Source organism: Mytilus californianus, unplaced genomic scaffold, assembly GCF_021869535.1.
Source record: "Mytilus californianus isolate M0D057914Y unplaced genomic scaffold, xbMytCali1.0.p SCAF_1, whole genome shotgun sequence".
Taxonomy (NCBI): domain Eukaryota; kingdom Metazoa; phylum Mollusca; class Bivalvia; order Mytilida; family Mytilidae; genus Mytilus; species Mytilus californianus.
Genome location: NW_026262581.1, coordinates 72,109,990 through 72,137,223, shown reverse-complemented (window position 1 = coordinate 72,137,223; position 27,234 = coordinate 72,109,990). Strand labels below are relative to the sequence as shown.

General features: G+C 32.3%; 2 protein-coding genes across 2 annotated transcripts in view; one reads left to right on the top strand and one right to left on the bottom strand.

Moving 5' to 3' along the window:
* The window catches only part of LOC127723711 (succinate--CoA ligase [GDP-forming] subunit beta, mitochondrial-like), a 35,671-nt gene extending 16,087 nt beyond the window's left edge, over positions 1-19,584 (bottom strand). Inside the window, exons 1-8 of the mRNA XM_052230465.1 lie at positions 19,494-19,584; positions 14,799-14,940; positions 11,437-11,536; positions 10,715-10,805; positions 9,725-9,877; positions 7,301-7,390; positions 2,402-2,498; positions 1,116-1,277 (exon numbers count right to left, since the gene is read on the bottom strand). Coding sequence (XP_052086425.1) covers positions 1,116-1,277; positions 2,402-2,498; positions 7,301-7,390; positions 9,725-9,877; positions 10,715-10,805; positions 11,437-11,536; positions 14,799-14,940; positions 19,494-19,562 — 904 coding nt within the window. The 5' untranslated portion in view covers positions 19,563-19,584. The remainder of the gene's footprint in view (positions 1-1,115; positions 1,278-2,401; positions 2,499-7,300; positions 7,391-9,724; positions 9,878-10,714; positions 10,806-11,436; positions 11,537-14,798; positions 14,941-19,493) is intronic.
* A 192-nt stretch (positions 19,585-19,776) lies between these two features.
* Positions 19,777-27,234, top strand: part of LOC127737868 (cyclin-D-binding Myb-like transcription factor 1) — a 28,423-nt gene continuing 20,965 nt past the window's right edge. Inside the window, exons 1-5 of the mRNA XM_052248819.1 lie at positions 19,777-19,847; positions 22,746-23,097; positions 23,910-24,023; positions 26,461-26,513; positions 27,074-27,221. Coding sequence (XP_052104779.1) covers positions 22,755-23,097; positions 23,910-24,023; positions 26,461-26,513; positions 27,074-27,221 — 658 coding nt within the window. The 5' untranslated portion in view covers positions 19,777-19,847; positions 22,746-22,754. The remainder of the gene's footprint in view (positions 19,848-22,745; positions 23,098-23,909; positions 24,024-26,460; positions 26,514-27,073; positions 27,222-27,234) is intronic.

The following is a 27,234-nucleotide window of genomic DNA, read 5'->3' as shown; positions in this document are numbered from 1 at the left end:
TGCTTATCTTTTGACCACTACCTGCATTTCATGGTCACTAGTCTTGTTCTAAAATGTGATGGCCCACCCATTTGTTGGTTCGTGATATTTATACATATTGTTATTAGGTGGCCTGCAGGTCACTGATGTTTCTCCAAAATTTTCTTTTACACCCTCTATGAATCTATTCATATTTTAGAAAAGTCTATAATAATGAAGATTACAATTTACTGGTTATCTGAACTTATAACCCTTCAAAAGATTGAGGTTGATGGCAGATCTAAGGTAGTCTCTGTTAAATATAATCATAATTTGTCCAGACCCTAGACATTTTAGAGCTTTATCTATGAAAAGAAATTTGTCTTTAGCTTAAATGTTTATTAACCTTGTGGTGTCTTTTTAGGTGATTTGTTGGGTTCCTGTCTCATTGAGGAATATTCCAATATTTTTTTTATTTCAAAGTAACAAACTTGACCATTCAGCCCATAAATTTATTGATATCAGACGATAATATTTTGAGGAGTTACTTTCTATTATTCAGTAAATTAACATCTTGGTCAATAGACGTAATTCATTTCAGGTAGGCAGTAATGGTAGCCATTTACTCAATTCCTCAGCCCATATGCTATCGTAAACTTGGAGATGTATGATGGCTCCTTTCGAAGTTGAGAAATTTTCACGTATGTGGTTAAATTATAGGGGTATAAAGTGAAATTAATTTTTCAGTAATTTAGCATACCCAGAAAAGCCTTTTGTGATGCAGCTTCTCAAGGTAAATAATCTCTTTTTTTCACATAATAAATTTCTTTGAAAATTTAGTTCTTTGCATACATTTGTAATAACTCCATAGTTTTTACACCTTTATTCTATGCTCTTCAAATCAGCACAAATGGTTAAGCTCAGTCACTTGTTAAAAATTGAAACATGACCATTATAACTGTACAGAGATTTTTTGTTTACATATTTGAGAACCTCATTTTGAGGCACATAAAGTATATTGACCTACCTAACCTATTCTTAACAGTGAAATCTCCATGTTGATTAGGTGGGGAAATTTAATTATCATTTTCTTTCAATATGAAATGAACCAATATGGGATGCATGTTACTTTACTATTAATGAAACTGAAACCTTACCAAGGCAACCTATACTGCCTTCCAATCCAATATAATTTAGTTTTAATCTGGTAGCTTCCACTTCCCTAGGATCTGTCTCTGACATGTCATCCATGGCAAAAATTTCTTTCTGTCTGTAAGCTGCATTATCATCAAAGTTTACCTTGGCATCAAAACACACAACTGAAATAATAATAATTATAAAAACAACTTATTTAAAACAAAAATTTCTAAATTCAAATTAAGTATTATCAGTTATAAAAACTGATAAAAACACAATTGAAACCCGAATAAATAATGCCTTATAAAACAAAAGGCTCCCAAGAGCCAGAATTGCTCATCTGGTAAAACTTATGTGATTTTGATATTTATATTTACCTTATTGCAGCTAGTTATGTTTGCTTATTTCTAAATCTTATTTAGTGACATTTCGGTAGACTTTGTATTGATGATCATTTTTAATGTTTACAGTTTATACCTATCTATTAAAGTTTCCAGATAATCTGCCAAATTATAAAAATTAGTAAAAGAATGTCACATAAGGGTAATAATCCTAAAAGGTTTTTCAAATGCTTATGGCATTGGTCTTATTTTGCTGTTCTTTATAAATTTGCTTTTCAAAGTTTCTCTCTATCATGTCTATCTACTTTTGTTTTTTTTTTTAAATGCAAAAAATAGGTTAAATAATCATACAGGGGAAATAACCCCTACAAGGTGTCGTTTGCAAAGAACAATTTTGCAATTTACTGTTCCACTCCATCTATTATAGTTTCTGAGAAGAAAATAAAAAATCGCAAAAAATGGGTAAAAATTATGTCAGGGTTCAATTGATGATTTTGACCATCTTATTTTGCAGAACATTTTTGCTATATTTTGTTACTCTCTATTATATCTCCTGCAAAAGAAATCATAAAATGTTTACAAACAATCATTACTACTCTTTGTCAGTGTCATTATTTCAAGATATTAAAAATGTTTAAACTAAACTGAATCAAACTATTATCTTTATAAAGAAATGAAATGTGGTATGATTGTCAATGAGACACTGTCCACCAGATACCAAAGGATGTTGCATGATTTTATTTTCTTATTTTTCTTGTCCCTGAATCTGAACTAGTATATAGATAAAATCAAGATGGGTTATAAATTAGCAATTTTATCTTAAAAGTTAAACAAATAAAAAAAAAAACTCAAATTTACAACTTTTCAGTATGCACAGAATAGCAACTACCAAATACTATCCCACAATAACCCCTTTTACCCCAATATATTTCATTGCAAATTATAGATAGCTATTATAGTGTTACCTCTGCCATCTGGTGTTTCACCAAATGGATTGATCTCTACCTGTGATGCATCAACCTTTATAAATAGGTTATATAGACCTTTTATCTGATCTGCAGCCTGAAACACACATATAGGTTATATAGACGTTTTATCTGATCTGCTGCCTGAAACACTCAAATAGGTTATATAGACCTTTTATCTGATCTGCTTCCTGACACAAACAAATAGGTTATATAGACCTTTAATCTGATCTGCTGCCTCAAACACACAAATACATGTAGGTTATGTAACCTTTTATCTGATCTGCTGCCTGAAACACACAAATACATGTAGGTTATATAACCTTTTATCTGATCTGCTGCCTGAAACACACAAATAAGTTATATAGACCTTTAATCTGATCTGCTTCCTGAAACAAACAAATAGGTTATATAGACGTTTTATCTGATCTGCAGCCTGAAACACACATATAGGTTATATAGACGTTTTATCTGATCTGCTGCCTGAAACACTCAAATAGGTTATATAGACCTTTAATCTGATCTGCTTCCTGAAACACACAAATAGGTTATATAGACCTTAATCTGATCTGCTTCCTGAAACACACAAATAGGTTATATAGACCTTTAATCTGATCTGCTTCCTGAAACACACAAATAGGTTATATAGACCTTTAATCTGATCTGCTGCCTGAAACACACAAATACATGTAGGTTATATAACCTTTTATCTGATCTGCTGCCTGAAACACACAAATAGGTTATATAGACCTTTAATCTGATCTGCTGCCTCAAACACAAAAATACATGTTTTATTTTGTATTTACATTGTATCATAGATCAAATTTAATTGTTCAGTGTATGTTCACTGGTGTTAATATGTCCTTTGATTGAGTTAAGCCATTTCAGTTGATATTTTATAGTGTGTCTTTCTATGTTGTGATGTTACACTATTGTTTCAGAAAAAGGGTGAAGGTTTGGTACCATTAAAACGTTTAAACCCGCTGCAATTGTTTGCACCTGTCCTAAGTCAGGAATCTGATGTTCAGTAGTTGTCGTGAGCCAAGGCTTCGTGTTAAAGACTGTACTTTGACCTATAATGGTTTACTTTTATAAATTTTGACTTGGATGGAGAGTTGTCTCATTGGCACTCATACCACATCTTCTTATATCTATAGGTTATATAACCTTTTATCTGATCTACTGCCTGAAACACACATATAGGTTATATAGACCTTTTATCTGATCTACTGCCTGAAACACACAAATAGGTTATATAGACCTTTATCTGATCTACTGCCTGAAACAAACAAATAGGTTATATAGACCTTTTATCTGATCTGCTGCCTGAAACACACAAATAGGTTATATAGACCTTTATCTGATCTGCTACCTGAAACACACAAATAGGTTATATAGACCTTTATCTGATCTGCTGCCTGAAACACACTAATAGGTTATATAGACCTTTTATCTGATCTACTGCCTGAAACACACAAATAGGTTATATAGACCTTTAATCTGATCTGCTGCCTGAAACACACAAATACATGTAGGTTATATAACCTTTTATCTGATCTGCTGCCTGAAACACACTAATAGGTTATATAGACCTTTATCTGATCTGCTGCCTGTAACATACAAATAGGTTATATAGACCTTTAATCTGATCTGCTGCCTGAAACACACAAATACATGTAGGTTATATAACCTTTTATCTGATCTGCTGCCTGAAACACACTAATAGGTTATATAGACCTTTATCTGATCTGCTGCCTGTAACATACAAATAGGTTATATAGACCTTTAATCTGATCTGCTGCCTGAAACACACAAATACATGTAGGTTATATAACCTTTTATCTGATCTGCTGCCTGAAACACACTAATAGGTTATATAGACCTTTATCTGATCTACTGCCTGAAACAAACAAATAGGTTATATAGACCTTTATCTGATCTGCTACCTGAAACACACAAATAGGTTATATAGACCTTTATCTGATCTGCTTCCTGAAACACACTAATAAGTTATATAGACCTTTATCTGATCTGCTTCCTGAAACAAACAAATAGGTTATATAGACCTTTATCTGATCTACTGCCTGAAACACACTAATAAGTTATATAGACCTTTTATCTGATCTGCTGCCTGAAACACACAAATAGGTTATATAGACCTTTATCTGATCTGCTGCCTGAAACACACTAATAAGTTATATAGACCTTTTATCTGATCTGCTGCCTGAAACACACTAATAGGTTATATAGACCTTTATCTGATCTGCTGCCTGAAACACACTAATAGGTTATATAGACCTTTTATCTGATCTGCTGCCTGAAACACACAAATAGGTTATATAGACCTTTATCTGATCTGCTGCCTGAAACACACTAATAGGTTATATAGACCTTTTATCTGATCTGCTGCCTGAAACACACAAATAGGTTATATAGACCTTTATCTGATCTGCTGCCTGAAACACACTAATAGGTTATATAGACCTTTTATCTGATCTGCTACCTGAAACACACTAATAGGTTATATAGACCTTTATCTGATCTGCTGCCTGAAACACACTAATAGGTTATATAGACCTTTATCTGATCTGCTGCCTGAAACACAATACTAGGTTATATAGACCTTTTATCTGATCTGCTACCTGAAACACACAAATAGGTTATATAGACCTTTATCTGATCTGCTACCTGAAACACACTAATAGGATATATAGACCTTTTATCTGATCTACTGCCTGAAACACACTAATAGGATATATAGACCTTTATCTGATCTGCTGTCTGAAACGAATATATAGAGTCAAATCTTAATGAAAAGGTCACCCTTGGGACAAGAAGAAAATGACCTTTAAATTGAGATTTGATTAAACTTTTCATTAATTTTGTCAATGCATTATCCTAACAGTTTACTTGGACTGATTGATTGTTGGCTATATCCTGGTGGCCAATTTTTATTGGTGGAGGAAGCCAGAGTACCTGGAGCATATATGTAGTGTACAAAATCTTAATTGGGAAATATCCTTGATATACTACTAACGTTTTTTCAGGGGGGGGGGTCTCTTCCTATATGAAGGTATATACATATGTGCCGCTGGAATGGGTCCCTTTTTTGATACGTCAAATATATTAATGGGGTGCAATTTTACCGAGGAAATATATCAATAGGTAGTAATTGACCAATTGTGATATATCAATGAGTCATAATTTTTCAGTTTGTTGTGAAACGATCTTCTCTGAATTTCCCAAACTCTTTGTCATTAAAATTTCCACATCTGCTGAAACTTATTGACATAAGTTTTGTTAGTGATCAAATTTTATTACACTGTCACAATTAATAATCTTTACTCACTAGAGTATAGTAAAAAAAAAAGGTCACATATCGAACCTTTTGCACTCATGTCGTAACACATCGATCTATTTGCACTAATTGTGTTGTGTTTATTTATAAATATATGAATGGGTTAAGATTTCACTGTGAAATATATGTATAGGTACGGATTTCACAATTATTCAATATATGAATGGGGGGGTTTTTTTAAATCCCAGCTGTACAACTGTACCCAAAATCCCATGTTGAGACCAGGGCTTCCAAAAAATATTTGAGCCAGCCGGACATTTTATATCTTATCCGGATTTTAATCCCTTAAGACTAAGTAACAAAAGGCAATCATGGTAATCAGATGGCCATCCCAATGATTGACATTAGATTAAAAAAAAAAACGATATTAAACTTTACTTTGATGTGAATTTGATGTTCGGACGTAAACTGTTAAATTGGCAGTGCATAATTCGAAGTGTGCACATCAGCATGCTCATAACTGCCAAAGACTCTTTATTTGTGCAAAATTACGTTGTCAAAAACTTTACTTTCGTTTTTAAAATCACATTTTCCTAATACCGGATGTTGACCTGACAATGGTAAAACATGGACCAGAAACGGATACGTAAAATCCGTATACGTTTACAAAGCACGACTGAGTGAAGAAGCTTTTTCCACGTTATTTCTTCAACAAAATACTTGAAATGAACATTAGATACAAGTATCAATGATAATTTTTATCATTTTTTAAGAACTGTAGGATGCATAATTAAATTTCCCTACTGCACACATGCGCACACGTGTTCTAGTTCATACAACGTAGTTCTTACGATTTTTCCTTTAAAACCTTTTTAAATTTTTCATCAAATCATGTTTATAAACGTATTTCTTATAATTTCAATCTTTTGGACTAAATCAATTACATAGAAACCGCTGAAATGTAAGAAATTAACTTTGAATAGACCGATCAATTTATACGATGTCCGGTACTGGAAATAGTTTACCTGTCACCTGAACAGGTAGATTTCAGCTGTCCAACAACTAATTAGCCTTGATTAAAATTAGAAAGTATTGAAGTAGGGGTTGTTTTGATAGTAATAAATCATGTTACTTTTATGACCGGAAATGTGTGGCTGTTAAAGGCAAAAGGTTGGGTAAAAAAGATCGCGAATTATTCTAAAATGACCATCTCTAAAGAAAGCCTTGACAACTAAAAAGTAGATGACCGTTTCATGCTTTGCCCAGCCGGACTTTTACCGGACAATATACAATTGTCCGGAATATATGACCGTTTTGGAAGCCTTGGTTGAGACCCCTCCGTGCGTTTTTTTATAAGAAATTTTTTTCAGAAATGAAACTACATGTACAACTGAACAATAAAAGGATGCACAGAAAAGATTAACACTATAAATCTCTTTAACTTATGTGTTAGTGCATAGAAATAGTGTTTTATGTGCCGAAAATATTGTTATATATACGACAAAGTGTTACCTTTAAATTTAATGTTGAAACAATCTTATTTACCTTACATTCCCATATATCTTTTTTAAAAGGGTTTTTTTTTTATTTCTATATCTTACCTCTTGTAAATGAACACCTCCAAAACCTAACCTCTTGGCCATAGATAGGGCTTGTTCATCTTTTATACCAGTAAGAATATCTACCGGCTCCTGAAATGGTAAAAAAGTAGTTAAAAAGAAACAAATACTTGACATCTGTCCTTAAAATTGTCTCAACTTGTTAATTCTTTCAATTTCTATACATCCACATACATGTACTGTATTCATCATTTTCAGTTATAATGTTTATAACTTCAGTAAAAAACAAGAGTGCACATGCTGAAATGTCTCTCCTGCTAAACTGATCTTAAAGATAAAGGTTTTACTACAAGTATCACATAATCTTAATATTTCAGAGATATGTGACAATGAGATCAATGTCAGAGGAACTCTGTCACACAGACATGTACACCTTACAATTAATCCATACACCAAATATAGTTGACCTATTGCATATGTCAATTAAAAAAAGGCCTAAACACATAACTTAACAGTCACAAAAGAACCATGAAAATGAGGTCAACATCAGATGATACCTACCAGACAGACATGTACACCTGACAATTGTTCGATACACCAAGTATAGCTGACCTATTGTTAAAAGTATTAAAAGTATTTGAAAAACAGACCAAAACACAAAATCTTAACATTGACCAATGAACCATTAAAATGAGGTCAAGGTCAAATAATACTGGCTAGACCAACATGTACACCTTACAATCATTCCATACACAAAATAAAGTTGACCTGTTGCTTATATCATCTGAAAAACAGACCAAAACACAAATACTTGACATTGATCAATGAACCATGAAAATGAGGTCAAGGTCCAATGATACCGTCACAACCGACATGTACACCTTACAATCATTCCATACACCAAATATAGTTGACCTAATGCTTATAGTACTTGAAAAACAGACCAAAACACAAGTCTTAACATTGACCAATGAACCATGAAAATAAGGTCAAGGTCAGATGAAATCTGCCAGACTGACATGTACCCTTACAATCATTCCATACACCACATATAGATCACCTACTGCCTATAGTATCTGAGAAACGTACCTAATCGCGTAACTTTAACTTTGATCACTGATCCATGAAATGAGGTCGAGGTCTGGTGAACCCTGTCTGATGCACATGTAGAGGTTGCAAGGAACCAATATACCAAATATAGTTATCCTATTACTCATAATAAGTGAGAAATTCACATGACAAAAAAACTACAATTTTTTTCAAGCAGTCACTGAACCATGAAAATGACGTCAAGGACAATGGACATATTACAGATGGAAACCTCGTAACACAAGGTATCTGCATACTAGGTATGAAGCATTCAGGTCTTCTACTATCTGAAATATTACGCTTTACACAAAAAGTTTACGCAGCTACCGCTGCAGGATAGTAATCCCTATGTCTCGCATACTGCGACTTTCCTCACAGGCAAGACAAAAACCATGATCATAATCAGCTCTCATAAATGCCAATACATAGTCAAGTATTTTTAAAGTGAAAATTATTGTGTAATTTATGATGATGTAAAGTGTCTAGTGTTACCAGTAATATTTTATTTAATGAGTACTGAAAACAACTCTTGCACTTTTGCACTTACATCATTGGAACCTTAAATTGAATAAAAAAAAAATTCGACACTTATCATTAGTATTTCCAATGAAAAGGCCTGTAGTAAATAAGTTATAAACAATAATAATTTATTTGTTACCTCAGGTGACATCCTAAATGTGTACCACCTTTGCAAATGACTTTTAGTTTTTTATTTCCTAAATTTCTGTAGAGTTTAGTTTTTATCGTCTCAATATTGTATATTTTCCAGTTGGAAATAATTTTAATAAATTTATAAACATTATCAACATTCTGAGAAAAGTAACATTATATTTTGTCAATCTTTTATGGCAAATTAAAGCTGATTTAATCAGCAAAGAGTTTTATATAAATGTTAACTTCTAAAAATTTGAAGATCTTTTTCTAATATTGTTAAATAAATGGAGAATGTGTCCATGGGACACAGATGATGCCGACGCTTGCATAACATTATAATGGGATATACCTCAAGAACGGTAAAAGTAACGCCATCCAATTCAAACTTGATCTGAGTTTTGTGGAAATAAGCACTGTGTATAAGTTTCTTAACATTTGATTCAGGCAAACTTAAGTTAGAGAACGGAATTTGTAAAGGGGCATAACTCTTGAAGGTAAAAGTTACGCCACCCAAATTTAAACTTGATCTGTGTTTTGTGGTAACAAGCAGTGTGTATAAGTTTTATAACAATTAATTGAGGCAAACTAAAGTTAGAGAATGGAAACCAATTTCGGGACGTACATATGGACAAGGGTAACACTTAATGCCCCCTCTGCTGCGGCAGGGGCAGAAAAATATTTTCTGGAAAGGCATTTCCAGTTGTAAGATTAAATTTGAGGCACCTTCACAATGGAATCAGGGTCAGTAGCAGATGTTTCTTCAATATCTACTCCACCATGCCGACTACCAATCATAACTGGTCCCATATAGGTACGATCCATCAATATGGCAAAATATGCTTCTCTTCCTATATCCAAAGCTTCAGCTACCATTACCTACAAAAAAGTTCATAATTATTGCAAAGGATGCTTTATGTTGTTAAAAATTAGGACATTAGTTTTCTAGTTTGAATTGTTTCATATTTTCCATGTTGGGGCCTTTTATAGACGACTATACAGAATGTGTTTTTCTTATTGTTTCAAGGCAATTTGTTGAACTACAATTGCTTATATCTTCGTCATTTGAACTCTGTGCCTCCTGTAACTTTTCTTAAGCTGGATGAATTTTGGCACAGCATGGACTTCGTCTTTAAGAATCTTCACTATATTATGCCATTTTTTTCCAAATAATGGACTTCGCAAGAAGCAGATGTATCATTTTGTGAGTTCTGCACACTATATCTCTTGTTTATTGCTATGTCATAGTGCACTTCACAAAAAATCTTATAGCATCCAAGTAGCCAGGGAATTTTGAAAAACACATCTTCAGAAATCAAATACAAAACAGTATCTGTTAAACATGTTATATCTAATTGATATTGTATAGAAAGAAAAAAAAACATGCAACTGTGAAGATTGATTGATTATTTGGTGCTGAACACTACTTTCAGTACTATTGGCTATTTTGTTGCAGGCTGTCTTTATAGGTATAGGAAGCTGTAGTACTTGAAGAGAACCATGACCTTTGTCAGGAAAATTGGCAATCCTAGTCAAGTAACATTGGAGTCGAACACACCTGCCATGTGCAGGGTTCCAACTCACAACCTCACTGTAGACAGGCTAGTAGATGAACTATTCAGACCACTCTGCCATCGAGGCCCCCCTGTAAAGATTGTTATCAAATCTAAATTCTAAAACTTCTACACTCTCTCACTTGGACACAATAAAGTTTACCTTCTGTACAAGCACACCATCACCAACAGTCTGTTTTGTCTTTAGTTTACTCCCCAACATATTTTCTACTATATGTGGCACTTTTTTTTTTCTACAAAAAAAATACATGTAACTCTAAGTCTCTGACTAAAAACATGAAAAACAACCATTTTATTGTTAATAAATATTCTTGTGTTTACTGTAAGTATTAGGCAAGAGAATATACTTAATTGTTTCAAACTAATTTCTAAATAAAATTTAGTTTTCTGCAAGTTCTTAAAACTTTATATTTTCATCAATTTTATTGAATATCATAATACTCTCTAAATCACTCATCCATGAAGCTGACAAAATCAATGGTAAAATATCTAAAGGGTCAGAAAATTTAAAAGTGAAATTCATTGGTATCAGATTTTTCATTTACATTTATAAGTGTGCGGTTAGAATTCATTTACTCTTTTATCATGTACTCTGAAGCAAGAAAACCCTATGTAGTTAAATAAAATTTATCAGAAACAGTAATACTGCAGATTTGCACTAACAAAATGTCATTTCATTATAAAGATTGTTTACAAAAAAAACTGGATAAAATGTTTTCTTGCTTTTGAAATTTACAGTTTATTTCCTATAAATACATAATCGTTTTCATGGATGTGACCTTTGTATCAATTTGTTATAATGATTATGATTATGATTATCAAACAAATGAATCAATCTTAATCTGTAAAAACTTGAAAACTTACTCTGTAGTTAAATGTACACCTCCCTGGAAGCCATTTGAGAAAACTCCTTTACCCCGACCACCAGCTAAAATCTGTGCCTTAATCACATACTCTTTCACGTCTAGAAATACAATAAATGACAATTAAACAAATGATTCCATCGAAGAATGTAACTGAAAGTACAAGTGTATTTTTTACACATTATCATCCTGGCTTCAAGATGCATAAAAGCATATCCGGTGTATATGTAAATTAGAAAAAAGATTTAAAACAAGAGGCTCTCAAGAGGCTGAATCGCTCACCTGTATTTCAGAGGATAAGATTTTTAAATGTTAGCAAACTTGATGAACAAATTGTGTAAAATTGTCTTTAAAGGGCAATAACTCCTTAAGGGGTCAATTGACAATTTTGGTCATAATAACTTTTTTGTAGATCTTACTTTGCTGAACATTATTGCTGCTTACAGTTTATACATATCTATAATAATATTCAAAATAATAACAAAAAACTGCAAAATTTTGTTAAAACTACCAATTCAGTGGCAGCAACCCAACAATGGGTTGTTCGATTAGTCTGATAATTTCAGGGCCGATAGATCTTGACCAATTAAACAATTTTACCCCATGTCACATTTGCTCTAAATGATTTAGTTTTTGAGATATAAGCCATGGCGGCCATGTTTGTCAATGGATACAAACTTCGGATACAATTTATAAACAAGATACTCTAAGGAACATTTAGTTTAAGTTTGAAGGTAATTGGCCCAGTAGTTTCAGAGGAAAAGATTTTCAAATGTTGGCAAACTTGATGAACAAATTGTGTAAAATTGTCTTTAAGGGCAATAACTCCTTATGGGGTCAATTGAAAATTATGGTCATATTAAATTTTTTGTAGATCTTACTTTGCTGAACATTATTGCTGCTTACACTTTATATATATCTATAATAATATTCAAAATAAAAACAAATAAAATGCTCCGCTGGGGTGCAGCTTGATACGACCGCAGAGGTCGAACCCTGAACAGTTGGGGCAAGTATGGACACAACATTCAAGCTTGATACAGCACTGAATTTGGATTGTAATTAAATATTTGACACAGCATAGGTTTCTGACACAGAATGAAAGTGGTCTAAGAACTTAAAAATTTTTAATTTACCTATTCAAACCATATCATTATTATTTGCTTTTATATATAAATCAGAAATAACCAATTTAAAATGGAAAATTTTAAAGAAAAAAAAGGAAAAAAAAATCCCCCTCTAAATTTTTTGAACCCCCTTATGATTCATCACCCCAAACTCAATCCCATCCTTCCCTTTGTGGTATGGTACCTTGCAGTACAATTTCAGAGAGATCCATACACTTGAACACAAGTTATTGTCTGGAAACTAGAAAAATGCTTATTTTTGGCCCCTTTTTGGCCCCTTATTCCTAAACTTTTTGGGCAATTACCCCCAAACTCAATTCCAGCTTTCCCTTTGTGATATGGAACCTTGTAGTACAATTTCATAAATATCCATACACTTACACATAAGTTATTGTCATGAAACTAGAAAAATGCTTGTTTTTTGCCCCTTTTTGGCCCCTAATTCCTAAAATTTGGACGTAATTACCCCCAAAATCAAAATCCAGCATTCCCTTTGTGATATGGAACCTTGTGATACAATGTCAGAGAGATCCATAGACTTACACACAAGTTATTGTCATGAAACTAGAAAAATGCTTGTTTTTTGCCCCTTTTTGGCTCCTAATTCCTAAAATTATGAGGCAATTACCCTCAAAATCAATCCCAGCATTCCCTTTGTGATATGGAACCTTGTCGCACAATGTCAGAGAGATCCATACACTTACACACAAGTTATGTCTGGAAGTTACAAAAATGCTTATTTTTGGCCCTTTTTGGCCCCTAATTCCTTTACTGTTGGTACCATAACCCCCAAAATCAATCCCCACCTTCCTTTTGTGGTATTGAACGTTATGGTAAAATTTCATTGAGATCCATTCACTTAAACTAAAGTTAGAGTGCGAAAACTAATGTGTCTTCGGACGACGATGACGCCGGACGACGACGAAAACGTACAACGACAACGTCATACCAATCTACGACCACAAAAATTTTTTGGCGGTCGTATAAAAACTGCAAAATTTTGTTAAAACTACCAATTCGGTGGCAGCAACCCAACAATGGGTTGTTCGATTCGTCTTAAAATTACAGAGCTGATAAATCTTGACCAATTGAACAATTATACCCCATGTCAGATTTGCTCTAAAAGCTTTAGTTTTTGAGATATAAGCCAAAAACTGCATTTGACCCCTATGTTTTATTTTTAGCCATGGCAGCCATGTTTGTTGATGGATCAAAACTTCGGATACAATTTTAAACTAGATACACTAAGGAACATTTAGTTAAAGTTTGAAGGTATTTGGCCCAGTAGTTTCAGAGGAGAAGATTTTTGAAATAGTTTACGACGACAGACGACGACGACGCCAAGTGATGACATAAGCTCACATGGGGCCCTTGGGACCCTGGTGAGCTAAAAAAGGCATTTTTAGATGATTAAATGAGTGATTTCTTAAATCACTTATTCAAGTAACATTTTGTCCAGAAATGTTGCAAGTAAGAGTGGTCTTTCTTTAATAATCACCTATTTAAGTAGTACAAATAAATCACTCTACTAAGTGGTTGTATTCTATTGTAGTTTTAAATATATAATATTAATGATCCGGGGACTAGTGATGATGATAAAATAATCAGAACCAACATCTGTGTTTATAGAATGACTGGTCATGTCAGGTGATGACCTTGTACTGAATATGTGATAATGACATGAAAATCACTTATTTAAGCATCATACCTCTATTTTTGTCCAAAAATTAATTCTTTAAGTATTATTATATTAATTACCCCCCACTATTTTCAACACCCCCAAACAGATAAATTTTGATCGTGAATAGTAAAATTTTATTACATAATCTGAAAGCTGAAACCTTGAATTTAACAGGCAAATATTTCCACTGCTGGGAAAAATCTGTTAAGAAAGTATTAGATAATTATGAAAAGCCTTCATTATAGCATTTTTTCAACAAATTAAGAATTTACAGATGAATAATTGCATCAGAATCATAAACATTGCTACTTAAAAGAAGCAAAAGGTCCATTTTTTTCAATTTTACTAATAATTAGATATAATCTAAACCTGTATGTTTAAAATGTTGGTAAAAGTACAAAATCACAGAATTTCTAATTTGCTACTGAAATGAGTGATTCAAAAATCACTTACTTCAGTATTTCCCCTGACAGATATAGGTCCCATGAAAAGGAATTAGAAATAATATGAAGACAGGATCAGAATTCCTTTTATATGTATATTTATTTTACAAACCTAAATGATCTGTAGCATGTTCAGCTTCCTCAAAATTGCTAACCACAACAAACTTTTGTACAGATATTCCATTATCCTGCATTAATTTTTTACTCTGATATTCTTGCAAATGTAAACATCTTACTGTTCCTAAAATGCTTGCCTGAAAAAAAACATCAAAATTTTATGCAAGACATTGTAATGCAATGTAACAGAATTTTAGGTAAAATATTGTTATTTTCAGTACCACATTTTATTATTTACTACATGTAACAAGTCTTGAAGAAATGGATGATCTACTCTAATAAAAGTGTGTGAGAGCACTGAGGGGTTAGGATTGCTTGTGTATTGTTTTTAACTTACTTAAAATATTGCATTGTCTTAAGCATAAATTACTTAAAACTTTTACTAAATTCTTTCATAGATACAAAGATTTGATTAGTAAATTTGGCTGTACCTGTAGAAAACTTATTAAAAACGGTATTTCACATCCTAAATTTTATGGTAATATTGTACTAAAAGCGCAGAAATCACTATGTGATCCGTGTAAACTCATCGAACCTTAAAACAAACTTATTAGTAAAGGTTATCTTACCAACGTTGTAATTAGATCTTTGAATATCGTTTACATTGGCCCTAATATCGATTTTGTCATCAGCAAACTAAAACATAACTAAATTTTTCATTTTTATCTATAAAGAGGTTAACTCCTAACTATCCTACTGCCTGTCGATACATTTATTTTTGGCATTGCACTAGTCATGTCTTCTTTGACTGTCCATGACGTTAAAATACTAAATCCATGGGATGTGTTTTAGTTGATTTTAGTCTCTGATGCATGATTTTTTATTATTGTTTTGGCTTTTAACTAGCTGTCAGTAACTGTGAGTACTCTCAAATCGTACTTACTTGTTAATTTGACCTGTTGATACTATTTGTAATGCTTTTTTGTTATTTAATGTTAACTTATATCTGGTCTATATACCAGCTTTGATAAGTGTTTGGAATTACTATAAATTTTCACTTCTTCGTACTATGAACATCAAAATTATTTCCTTTCTCCTTTTATACTGTTCCGACACCTGTACATGAAGAACATGAAGTTTTATCGAGCACCAATTTTATAGTTTAATTGTTGATATTCACCCCACATTTACCAAGTTTTAGAATAGTTTAATTGTTATACAAGAAATGTCTTGGTGTTCCTAAATGTAAGGTTATCAAGTCAGGGATATAACTCTATAGGGTTATTACAGAAAAATAACATACATTTGTTATTGTGGACTAAAAAATCAAAGAACTGTGATAACATATGTATGTTACATGTTTCAAAGGGACAATAAACATCACTAGTTTAGTTAAAATGCATACAAGTTCTATTGATATTACTATTGTCTTTATGTAAACTTAACTATAGAAAGATATAACAGTTCATAGTTTGTCAAATTTGCATAGTACACCTATATGTTATTACAGAAAAAATATGACTGTAATAACTAAAGGGTGTTATCACAGCTTCTCTATATCACTCCAAAGCATTTTCTCAGACATACATCATGCTTAATTACAATGTATTTTGATTTATTGTAAGAAATAATGACCAGAGCATGTAATGAGGTTCTGCGCAAGCTTCCCAGTAATTCCCAAGTGTCTCATATAACAAGTTACATGCCTTTAATAACTAAGCCTTGTTATTACAGCTAATTTTATCCCTTAAAAGCCTTGTCTCATTGATTTACCATGGTTAATCAAAAATGTATTAATTTAATTAAAAAATTAATTATCAAGGCTATGCATTTAGTTTTTGCGCAAAGTCTCAAGAGTTCCCTAGAGCCCGTTATAAATTAAAATATTTTTGATTTATTTTACAAATAACAAACATATGTTATTGCAGATTTAGAAAATTTAAGGAATAAAGAGTAGACAACTCATGAAAGTATCTGTAATAACACACACAAGTTATTTTCTGTAATAACCCTATAGAGTTATATCTCTGACTGGTTATACAGACAGAAGAAGAAGTATACTGATCTACAAAATAATTTTCATTTACCTGTGTTTAATTTTGATATTACAAATGGCGTAATTTTTTTCAAAGCTGATGTTTTTCTGAAGTTGTTTAGCATTTCACAGCGGTAAAATACTTTTACTATAATTATTCATCCCTTATTTTTATTAACTTTGTTTTTACATTGTATCATAGATCAAATTTATTCGTTCAGTGTATGTTCATTTGGTCACTACGTCTTTTGATTGAGTTAAGCCATTCCAATAGATATTTTATAGTGTGTCTTTCTATGTTGTGATGTTACACTATTGTTTCAGATAAGGGTGAAGGTTTGGTACCATTAAAACGCTTAAACCCGCTGCAATTGTTTGCACCTGTCCTAAGTCAGGAATCTGATGTTCAGTAGTTGTCGTTTGTTGATGTGGTTCATAAGTGTTTCTCGTTTTTTATATAGATTAGACCGTTGGTTTTCCCGTTTGAATGGTTTTACACTAGTAATTTTTTGGGGCCCTTTATAGCTTGTTGTTCGGTGTGAGCCAATGCTCTGTGTTGAAGACCGTACCTTGACCTATAATGGTTTACTTTTATAAATTGTGACTTGGATGGAGAGTTGTCTCATTGGCACTCATACCACATCTTCCTATATCTATAAACATACAATTAAGGCAATATTAAAAATTAAGTTATCTCCCATTGTAGACCAAAAGATATATGTAAATATGTATAGATCTAGATTAGTGGGTTTTCTACACATGGATATTTTTTACAATATCTATATGCAGAAAACCCCCCATAGTCTTTTATATATATATATAATGTATGGGCATTTTTTATTTCTAACAAGGCATATTATTGTCTTATCAAAAAATCTTTTAACAATAATTTGGTATTTAGTAACTAATAGTCATTATTACATATTAATATAGTCATTATTTGCAATACTTATTATGTATGATCAACTATGTAATTAATATACCATGAGCCTTAACCATTTATTGTTGATGAGTTTGTGCTAATAAATATTTGTATTTGTATTTGTATTTGATAATCTATTAATTTTGGATTATTATGATTTGTTATTCTGTAATAAGGTTGATAATGTTTTAATGGTTATGAAAAGTATCAAATTTTACATGTACATTTTTTTATTTCATATGTTATTGACAAATAATCATGTATAAATACAATCAATTGGTTAAATAAATGTTACTAATATGTGGCAAGTGTAACCTGTGAATGAATGTGAAGTCTGTATAATGTTTATGATATGATATGATTTAGTCATCATATATAAAAATCTGCAGGAAATAGTATATCCCTTTTAGGATTTAAAAATGAAATATAAATAGGTAAATCCAAAAAAGTTTTTAATTTTCTGATGCAAAATTTTAAAAATGCATGACTTTTATACCTATGTATGTACATGTATCTAGGTCCAGCCATGCCTTACACATCTTAAAACTTTTCCAGTGGCAGAGGTTTGTCTGCACTCTGAGCAGATTTTGTAGTGTACACACAGCTATTTATTTTGGAGTGAACACACTGCCATATTTGTCAATACCTTATTATATGAAGAATCTTAATTGAAAGATTTTGGATTCACTAGTGTATATACTTTATATTGATTTTTCTACAGTAAATGATGACTATGTCTGCTATATTTTTTTTTTAATTTGTCAGATTTTTCACAGGTTTGTTTAAGTTTCCTACACCTGTTTTTCAGTTTATTTTTTATTCATATGTAAAAGTTTTATTTAAATTCATTTTGACAGATTAAATGAAACTATTTGGTCCTTTATCCCTCTCATAACAATGTTCGCCTGGGTCCATTCCCCCAGTATTCATACACCTAATCGCTATTTATTCCATTCCGGATAAGTTCTAAAATTACACAACTTTTTCATCCAGTTGAAGCTATTCTGGGACCCTGTTTAAACAATGCACCATGCATGATACTTTTTAATGAGACCTGTTTAAAACATCGTAAATACTTCAAACAAAATATTTTTTTGACTATAATTTGAGTTTCGAAAAAGTGGATCATAATCTATCAAAGTTTCCTATTGATCGCTTTCTAAATTTTTCCCTCCTTCAGCTCGTTACTGATGACCTTTGTTTGTTGCCTGTTGACCCAAACAGGAAGTTGTCTAAATGACTGTTTTTTTCTGGATTGGACTAAATAGCGATAAGGTGTATTCACCTCCATTATAAATCAAAATATCCCATATTTATTTTAAATGGTATTTTGTTTTATAAATAATTATATGTGCAGTCAAACGTGTATTCAGCAGTCACTCATGGGAAGTATCATAAGTGACCATGAGCAGATGAAATAAATAATCGCAATTTGCGACAATGGCGAAGCCCAGCGCAGTCCCTGCTGTCACAATACATGTACATAACAAAATAAATATTTTTGCAAATGGACCTGGATCGAACAGGTATATATTTGAAGACAGTCCCTAGATTCCTTCACAGCTGGCCAGGATGTTCCAGTTTGTACTTTTTTTCAGAAATTATGTTGATACTGTACATGCTGTAGAGTGGCTATAGCCTATAGTCACCTTATTGTAATATAATTGAAAGTCAAAACTTGACAGAAATGATAATGTGTAATTTTGTTAAAGAACATATGCAACCAGGCATCTGAAAGGACCAAACGTTTATATGTCGTTTTAAAATAGGAATCAGATCTAACTGACACCTACTTTTTTCCACAATCTTTGGAATAAACCGTGTCTAACTGACGTTCTTATCATTTTCATGGGCGCAGCCATTTTTCTCGAAAAGAAACTATAATTCTCGCGATACTTCGAACTTCTTTTGTACACAAAATAGTCCTATAATTATCAGCAACACGATTGATATTGCAGTCAAAATTTCAGCAAACATAGACATTTTCCTCCACAAAATAAGTAGGTTCTTTGATTGATTGCATTCATATCTTATTTATTATCGCATAATGATAAGTCTAAATTATTCCGCATTACTTTCTTCTGTTCATCCTGGGACTTACAAGATTTTCATCCTGGCTCTTCTTTGATCACCCGTACGAAAACATTGTAAAATGTCAAAACCACGTGTTTATCAGCTGTAATATCGTGTACTTTTACATTTTGTTGTGGTAAAATGAAATATTGCCGTGACTGACAAAAAATTTGAAAAATCAAAATCAATTTGTTGACAAAATAAAATCAAAACATATCTGTTACTGCGTGCATATAGAATGTTTAACCACTTTCACTCATAAGTTTCTAAATTATCCCAGCCTGGTTACCCTTTTGTTAATATGTATAAAAAAAAAATCTGTAATATTTAAAAGCATGTTTGTGATTTAGCAGCCATACCACAGCACAGGCGCTTGTCTCTGTACCAAAAAATAATATACTTTTTAAAACACAAGGTTTGATTAAATATTGATTCCATATGGAAAAAGGTGTATGGAATTTATATAAGTACATCTCAAGTTTAGGGATTTGTATGTAAATGGTTTGTAACAAAAATTTACACATACTTCTGAGATGTGGTAGGATTGCCAATGAGATAAAGTTTGCCACCAGAGACCAAAGACCGTGGATGTAAATTAAACAACTAAAGATCTGTCACCCAACGGCCTTCAAAAATAAGCCAAACTCATACCATATAGAACGTTAATACAGGTCCATACATCATATCTGAGAAACAGGCTATATATGCCCTCAATTTTAGAATTCATTCATACCTTTTTGTATTATTAAAAATTCTACATGTACAAGGATCACCTAGTTGAGCCCTTCACCTTTCATCTAATACCTTAATTACTGAAATATATGCTACATAGTTTAAGATTTACACCTATGCGTAGGAACTATTTTGTTATTGATGTATTGAAGTGTAACATCTTCCAAAGTCTATCCAAATTATTTTTGCAAAGAATTCTGCTCAAGCTAGTGCTGTAGGGGCAGACTGAGGTGAGACTTTTTTTTGTTCCTATTGAAGGCCTCATTGTGCCTTTGAGATGAAGAACAGCAATAAAAGCACTGTTCCTTTGCTTTTTGTGTTTTTTTTGCTGTGCATGTACTGATTTTGTGTTATGGATGGATTCCCCATATCCTTTGTTTTTCTATTATGACAACATGTGAAACAAATGAAAGAGAAAACCAACTGCCTGATTTATTCAAAAAAAAAATAAAACTAAAAACGAAATATGGCAGACAGCAAATGACAACATTACCGAGTTACATTGTAGGTTCCTGACTTGGGATAGGCACACACATCATTTGGCAGGTTTAAACATTTACTAATTTTATGAGCTCAACCTTTACCTAGGAAACAGTGGTGTAACAGCATGAACAGTTGTACATGTGTACATAAAAACAAAACAAAATAATCAGGTGGAGGGCTTAGGGTTATAGACTCATTAGATTGGTACAAAGTGCAAAAAAAAAGAAACAAGTAACAAAAAGACACTGTTTACCTATATCTTAGAGTTCTTGTGTATGAATACTTTTATTTCGTGGTTTATTTTTTTCTGGCATACTAATTACAATTAGGATATTCAATACGTAAATAGTGTAATAGAGACTGTATAGAGTTTTACTTGCCCAATGGGTAATGTTTATTTACCTTTAATTGTCATGATTGTTTCCTCATTTTAGCATTGGACTCTAAACAACATAATTTTGCCATAATCAGTTCTAATTGTTGATATTTTTTATATACAACATGTACAAGGGACTACATGTACATGTTGTATCTACATGTATATTAGAGCATGACATACAGTGACCTATAGTTGTTAACTTCTATGCCAATTGGTCTCTGGTGGAGAGATTTCTCATTGGCAATCATATTAGAAAATAAATAATAATTGATATGAATTGATTTATTTAAATGAACATTGCTTTGAAATTGATCTATATATAATATTTATCCCTCATTAGACAAATTAAAAGCAACAATTATGGTTTTAGAATTTATGGTATAAACTACTTTATCCTGAAAAAAATCTTCTGTATTTTATCAAACTTTAAAAAAATTCTATTGTATTTTATCCTTGTTTAACAAAAGAATACTAGTGCATTTTATCCAAAGTAAAAACAGTATTGTTTTTTAACTGAGGGAAAAACACTTGTAACTTTTCTCCAAATAAAAAAGCCTGTTCCCCATTTTTCAAAGATTCCCCTCAACATACTAAAGAAAGACCCTCTTTTTAAAATTTGACTTTTCAAAATATGTTACATGCATAAATTCCCCAGTAAAACAAAAAATGTCCAAGGGTAAAATCTCGGGAGGATGATTTACACCAGGATATTTTAACCTGTGGAATAAAAACAATTGCTACATGAAAATAAGTCTACTGTAACTTATACTCACAGTTACTGAAAGATACACCATGTTTTTCCATGGTAGACTTGTACAGATTAATTGGGGGATCTTTTTGAAGTCTTATCCAAAACAGATGTATCAAGGAGAAGTAGGAGATTACATATATATTGATTTCATTATCTTGCATGTCTTATGAGAAAAAAAAACATTTACCAAATGCAAATTTCGATAATTGATTTTCTATATACTGTAAATTCAGAAATTATTGCGTGCATTTATTATTGCGATTTTTCAAAAATGGACAAGAATGCGAGTTTAATTATTGCGATTTCAGAAAAATTTACATACAGATCTATGTTTTAGTTATCAAAATGCGAGTTCTTATTATTGCGATACTCATCTGGTCGCATTATTCGCATTAATAAAAACCTCGCAATAATTTCTGAATTTACAGTACATTGACAATGTTGATATACACTGTATTTCGAAAATATTTTCAAGATAAAAAATATGTTTAAGTAATGGCAAGAAAGATATACCAATCAGAAGTCTAAACAGTAATAGTGTCATACATTACCTCCTGATAAAGGGCATGCAATAGTTTAAGTTCTTGGAACTCTTTAATAAAAAAAGAATGAATCTTCATATTGCAGGTGTTTTTTATGGAGACAACAAATCAGAAAACTTCAGAACCAGTCGTACAAGAAATATGTACAAACAGAACATCAGATACACAACATAATGAACAACATGAGCTAACACAGTCTGCGACTTCTATAGAAGATGTTACAAACAATACAAATGTACAAGGAGATGCCATTGACAATTGTGATGAAGGGGAGACAGTCCACAAGACTCATCTTTTGAAGATAGAGGTACCAGATGGTGAAGCAGATTTAGGACAAACAGATGTAGCTGTTGAGGAATGGAAGGACATAGAGAACATTGTAGATATGGATCCATCTTCAACAGCTGGGTTTCTCATTCTGTCAAAAGAAGCTGCTGGTTAGTGAAAATTACACTGAAGGGAGGTGGTGGGCAGGGTCTCAAGATATGATTTTGGGTACAGACAGATGTGCAGCTTGGATTTAAAAAAAAATAATTCATATACATGTACATTGTATTGAAGTTTTGTGATATTAATCACGACTAACATGAATATTTCATGGCAAAATCATATATATTTCTCAATCATCAAATATACAATCTGTGACATCTTAGTTTTATTTAAACATTTGAAAGGATTATTTAACTTGTGTCAATTAAAGTTTTGAAGTTGGTCATACATATTAATTAGACATGTTAGATAGAAGGAATGGTGCACTGAATATACAGACATCTAATTGAAAGATTGATTGATTGATTGGTGTTTAAAGCCACTTTCAGGACTATTGTACTATTTTGTGGAGGTCAGTTTTTATTGGTGGAGTAAGCCTGAGTTCCCGTTGAAAACCACCGATCTAAAGTAGGAAAACTGACAATCCTAGGCAATAAAGATTAAGTCAAGCGCACCTGTCACGTGGGGGATTCAAAACAAAACCTGAGTATTGACAGGCTAGAGATACAGAAGTTAAACTACTTAGACCACTCAGCCAACAAGGCCTTTCTCTAATTGAAAGATAAAAAATTATTGACACAATTTGACATATAAATTTCATGAAATGGCAAACCACTGTTTTGTTTTACATAAAAAAATAACCCATTCCACCAACACATCTGAGTATACCTTCATATTGGAAGAGTACCCCTAGAAAATCATTGCTTAGGTTGTGTTTAAAAGACTATGTCGTATTTATGTGGTTCTAATGTAATTTTAGCATCCCTTGGAATGGATTCTATTGAAAATACTCAAAATGGAGATGAACCAGCAGCCAAAAGATTCCGTATTGAAGGTGGTGATGGCCAGTCTTATGTGTTATCTGTGGCTCCAGGTACATGTTTATATGGATAGCTATATATAGACATAGTTGGTTTTTATACGACTGCAAAAAAATTTTGCGGTCGTATATTGGTATGACGTTTTCGCACTCTAACTTTAGTTTAAGTGAATGTATCTCTATGAGATTTTACCATAAGGTTCAATACCACAAAAGGAAGGTTGGGATTGATTTTGGGGGTTATGGTACCAACAGTTAAGGAATTAGGGGCCAAAAATAAGCATTTTTGTAACTTCCAGACATAACTTGCGTGTTAGTGTATGGATTTCTCTGACATTGTACCACAAGGTTCCATATCACAAAGGGAATGCTTGGATTGATTTTGGGGGTAATTGCCTCAAGATTTTAGGAATAAGGGGCCAAAAAAGGGGCAAAAAACCAGCATTTTTCTAGTTTCATGACAATAACTTGTGTGTAAGTGTATGGATCTTTCTGAAATTGTACTACATTAGGACCCATATCACAAATGGAAAGCCGGAATTGAGTTTGGGGGTAATTGCCCAAAGCGTTTAGGAATAAAGGGCCAAAAATAAGCATTTTTCTAGTTTCAGGACAATAACTTGTGTGTAGGTGTATGGATCTTTATGAAATTGTACTACAAGGTTCCATATCACAAAGGGAAAGCTGGGTTTGAGTTTGGGGGTACCGTAATTGCCTTAAACGTTTAGGAATTTGGGGCCAAAAAGGGGCCTAAAAACAAGCATTTTTCTAGTTTCCAGACAATAACTTGTGTTCAAGTGTATGGATCTCTCTGAAATTGTACTGCAAGGTACAATACCACAAAAGGAAGGCTGGGATTGATTTTGGGGGTAATTGCGTCAAAATTTAAAGAATTAGGGGCAAAAAAGGGGCAAAAAACAAGCATTTTTCTAGTTTCAGGACAATAACTTGTGTGTAGGTGTATGGATCTTTATGAAATTGTACTACAAGGTTCCATATCACAAAGGGAAAGCTGGGTTTGAGTTTGGGGGTACCGTAATTGCCTTAAACGTTTAGGAATTTGGGGCCAAAAAGGGGCCTAAAAACAAGCATTTTTCTAGTTTCCAGACAATAACTTGTGTTGTGTATGGATCTCTCTGACATTGTACCACAATGTTCCATATCACAAAGGGAATGCTGGGATTGATTTTCGGGGTAATTGCCTCAAAATTTTAGGAATTTATTAGGGGCCAAAAAGGGGCAACAAACAAGCATTTTTCTAGTTTCATGACAATAACTTGTGTTTAAGTGTATGGATCTTTCTGAAATTGTACTACAAGGTTCCATATCACAAAGGGAAAGCTGGAATTGAGTTTGGGGGTAATTGCCCAAAGCATTTAGGAATAAGGGGCCAAAAATAAGCATGTTTCTAGTTTCCAGACAATAACTTGTGTTCAAGTGTATGGATCTCTCTGAAATTGTACTGCAAGGTACCATACCACAAAGGGAAGGCTGGGATTGAGTTTGGGGGTGATGAATCATAAGGGGTTTCAACAAATTTGGACATGTTGGAGGAGGGATTTTTTTTTCCTTTTTTTCCTTTTTTTTTTTATTTTAAAATTTTCCATTTTGAAATGGTTATTTCTGATTTATATATAAAAGCAAATAATAATGATATGGTTTGAATAGGTAAATGAAAAATATTTAAGTTCTTAGACCACATTCATTCTGTGTCAGAAACCTATGCTGCGTCAAATATTTAATCACAATCCAAATTCAGTGCTGTATCAAGCTTGAATGTTGTGTCCATACTTGCCGCAACTGTTCAGGGTTCGACCTCTGCGGTCGTATCAAGCTGCGCCCAGCGGAGCATTTTATTATTTTTTGGTAAAGATGAGTCAACTTTCCTCAGTGTTTTGTTGAAATGATTGCAACTAACTAGACAAGTACAAATTTTATACAGTCAGACATTTTTCTACTACCGGTATATTTCTTACATTTGTGTTTTTAATCATGTTTAAAAATAATTATAGTTTCCAATTACTATTGAAAAGTCAAATTGAATTATTGTGGTTATTACTATTGAAAAGTCAAATTGCTTGACAATCTTATTCATTGTCTTTTTTTTTTTCCTCCATAGAAATGTTATTTAAATGCAACACAAATAAAGGGAACTGTGGGGTATACATCAATGAGACATCATCAGAATAACTTTAAAAAATAACCAAAGACATCTTATGTACATCATGCAGAGTCTAGTATCAAAAGTAATCTTATTTCCGGAAATGATATTAGTTATTTACTAGTATATTCAGTGTATACTTATCAAGCTAATGCAAGATAAGTATATTTTATATAATACAAAGGTTGGTTTCTGTACAAATATCTTACAATATATGTACCATCAAATTCTATAAGACGGCAACAAAACAACACAAAATAACCAAAAACAGACATTTAAGAAGTACCAGGTATAGCATATACCGGTAAGGCATTTCATTTCTTTTTACAGATGATACTTTGACAACTGATGAAACCATTGTAGAAAAAATGGAAACTGTTCAGGTAAATTTATCAGCATTTCTTTCTGCTTTAGAGAGGATTTGTATAAGGTTAAATAATATAATTTAATAGCCAGTCAAATTCAACATTGGAGATAAGGAGAACAATCTTTTGTATTTCACCAGATTTAATGCAAGTTATGAATACCACCATATTTTTAAGTTCTTAACTTTTCACTGACTTTTTAACAAACTCAGAACGGGAAGGGAGGGTCATTCTATTTGAAAATGTCTAATGCCCCATTTTCAATTAGGCATGGTACATTTCGCTAAACTGTAGAAACTGAACTTGCATTACTGTGAGGTTTCAAAAAAATAACTTTATTGTCTGTAAAATGATTAATTAAATAAGTTTATAATGAGATAAGTAATCTAATTTTATCATGGAACATGTAAATTATTTGAGTATAATAAAAATGTTTATTAAATTCCAGTTTATTGTCTTGAATCCATTTACTAAATGCATGACCATGTGTTTACTACTACATGCACAAACTTGTGTTTTTAAAAAACTTTATTATTTATCTGAGTTTTGATTTACTATAATACTCTTTTATGTTGAAGGCAACAAATGGATCAGTCTTATTGGGAGCAGGAGATACAGGAGGCCCAAAACAGTCAGGTTCTGGGAACAGAAAAGCTTTAGAAAGCTCAGATATTTCTCAGGCTTGGTTCACTACTAGAGATGAAAAGGATGCTCTTCATAGCAAAGGTATACACATTAT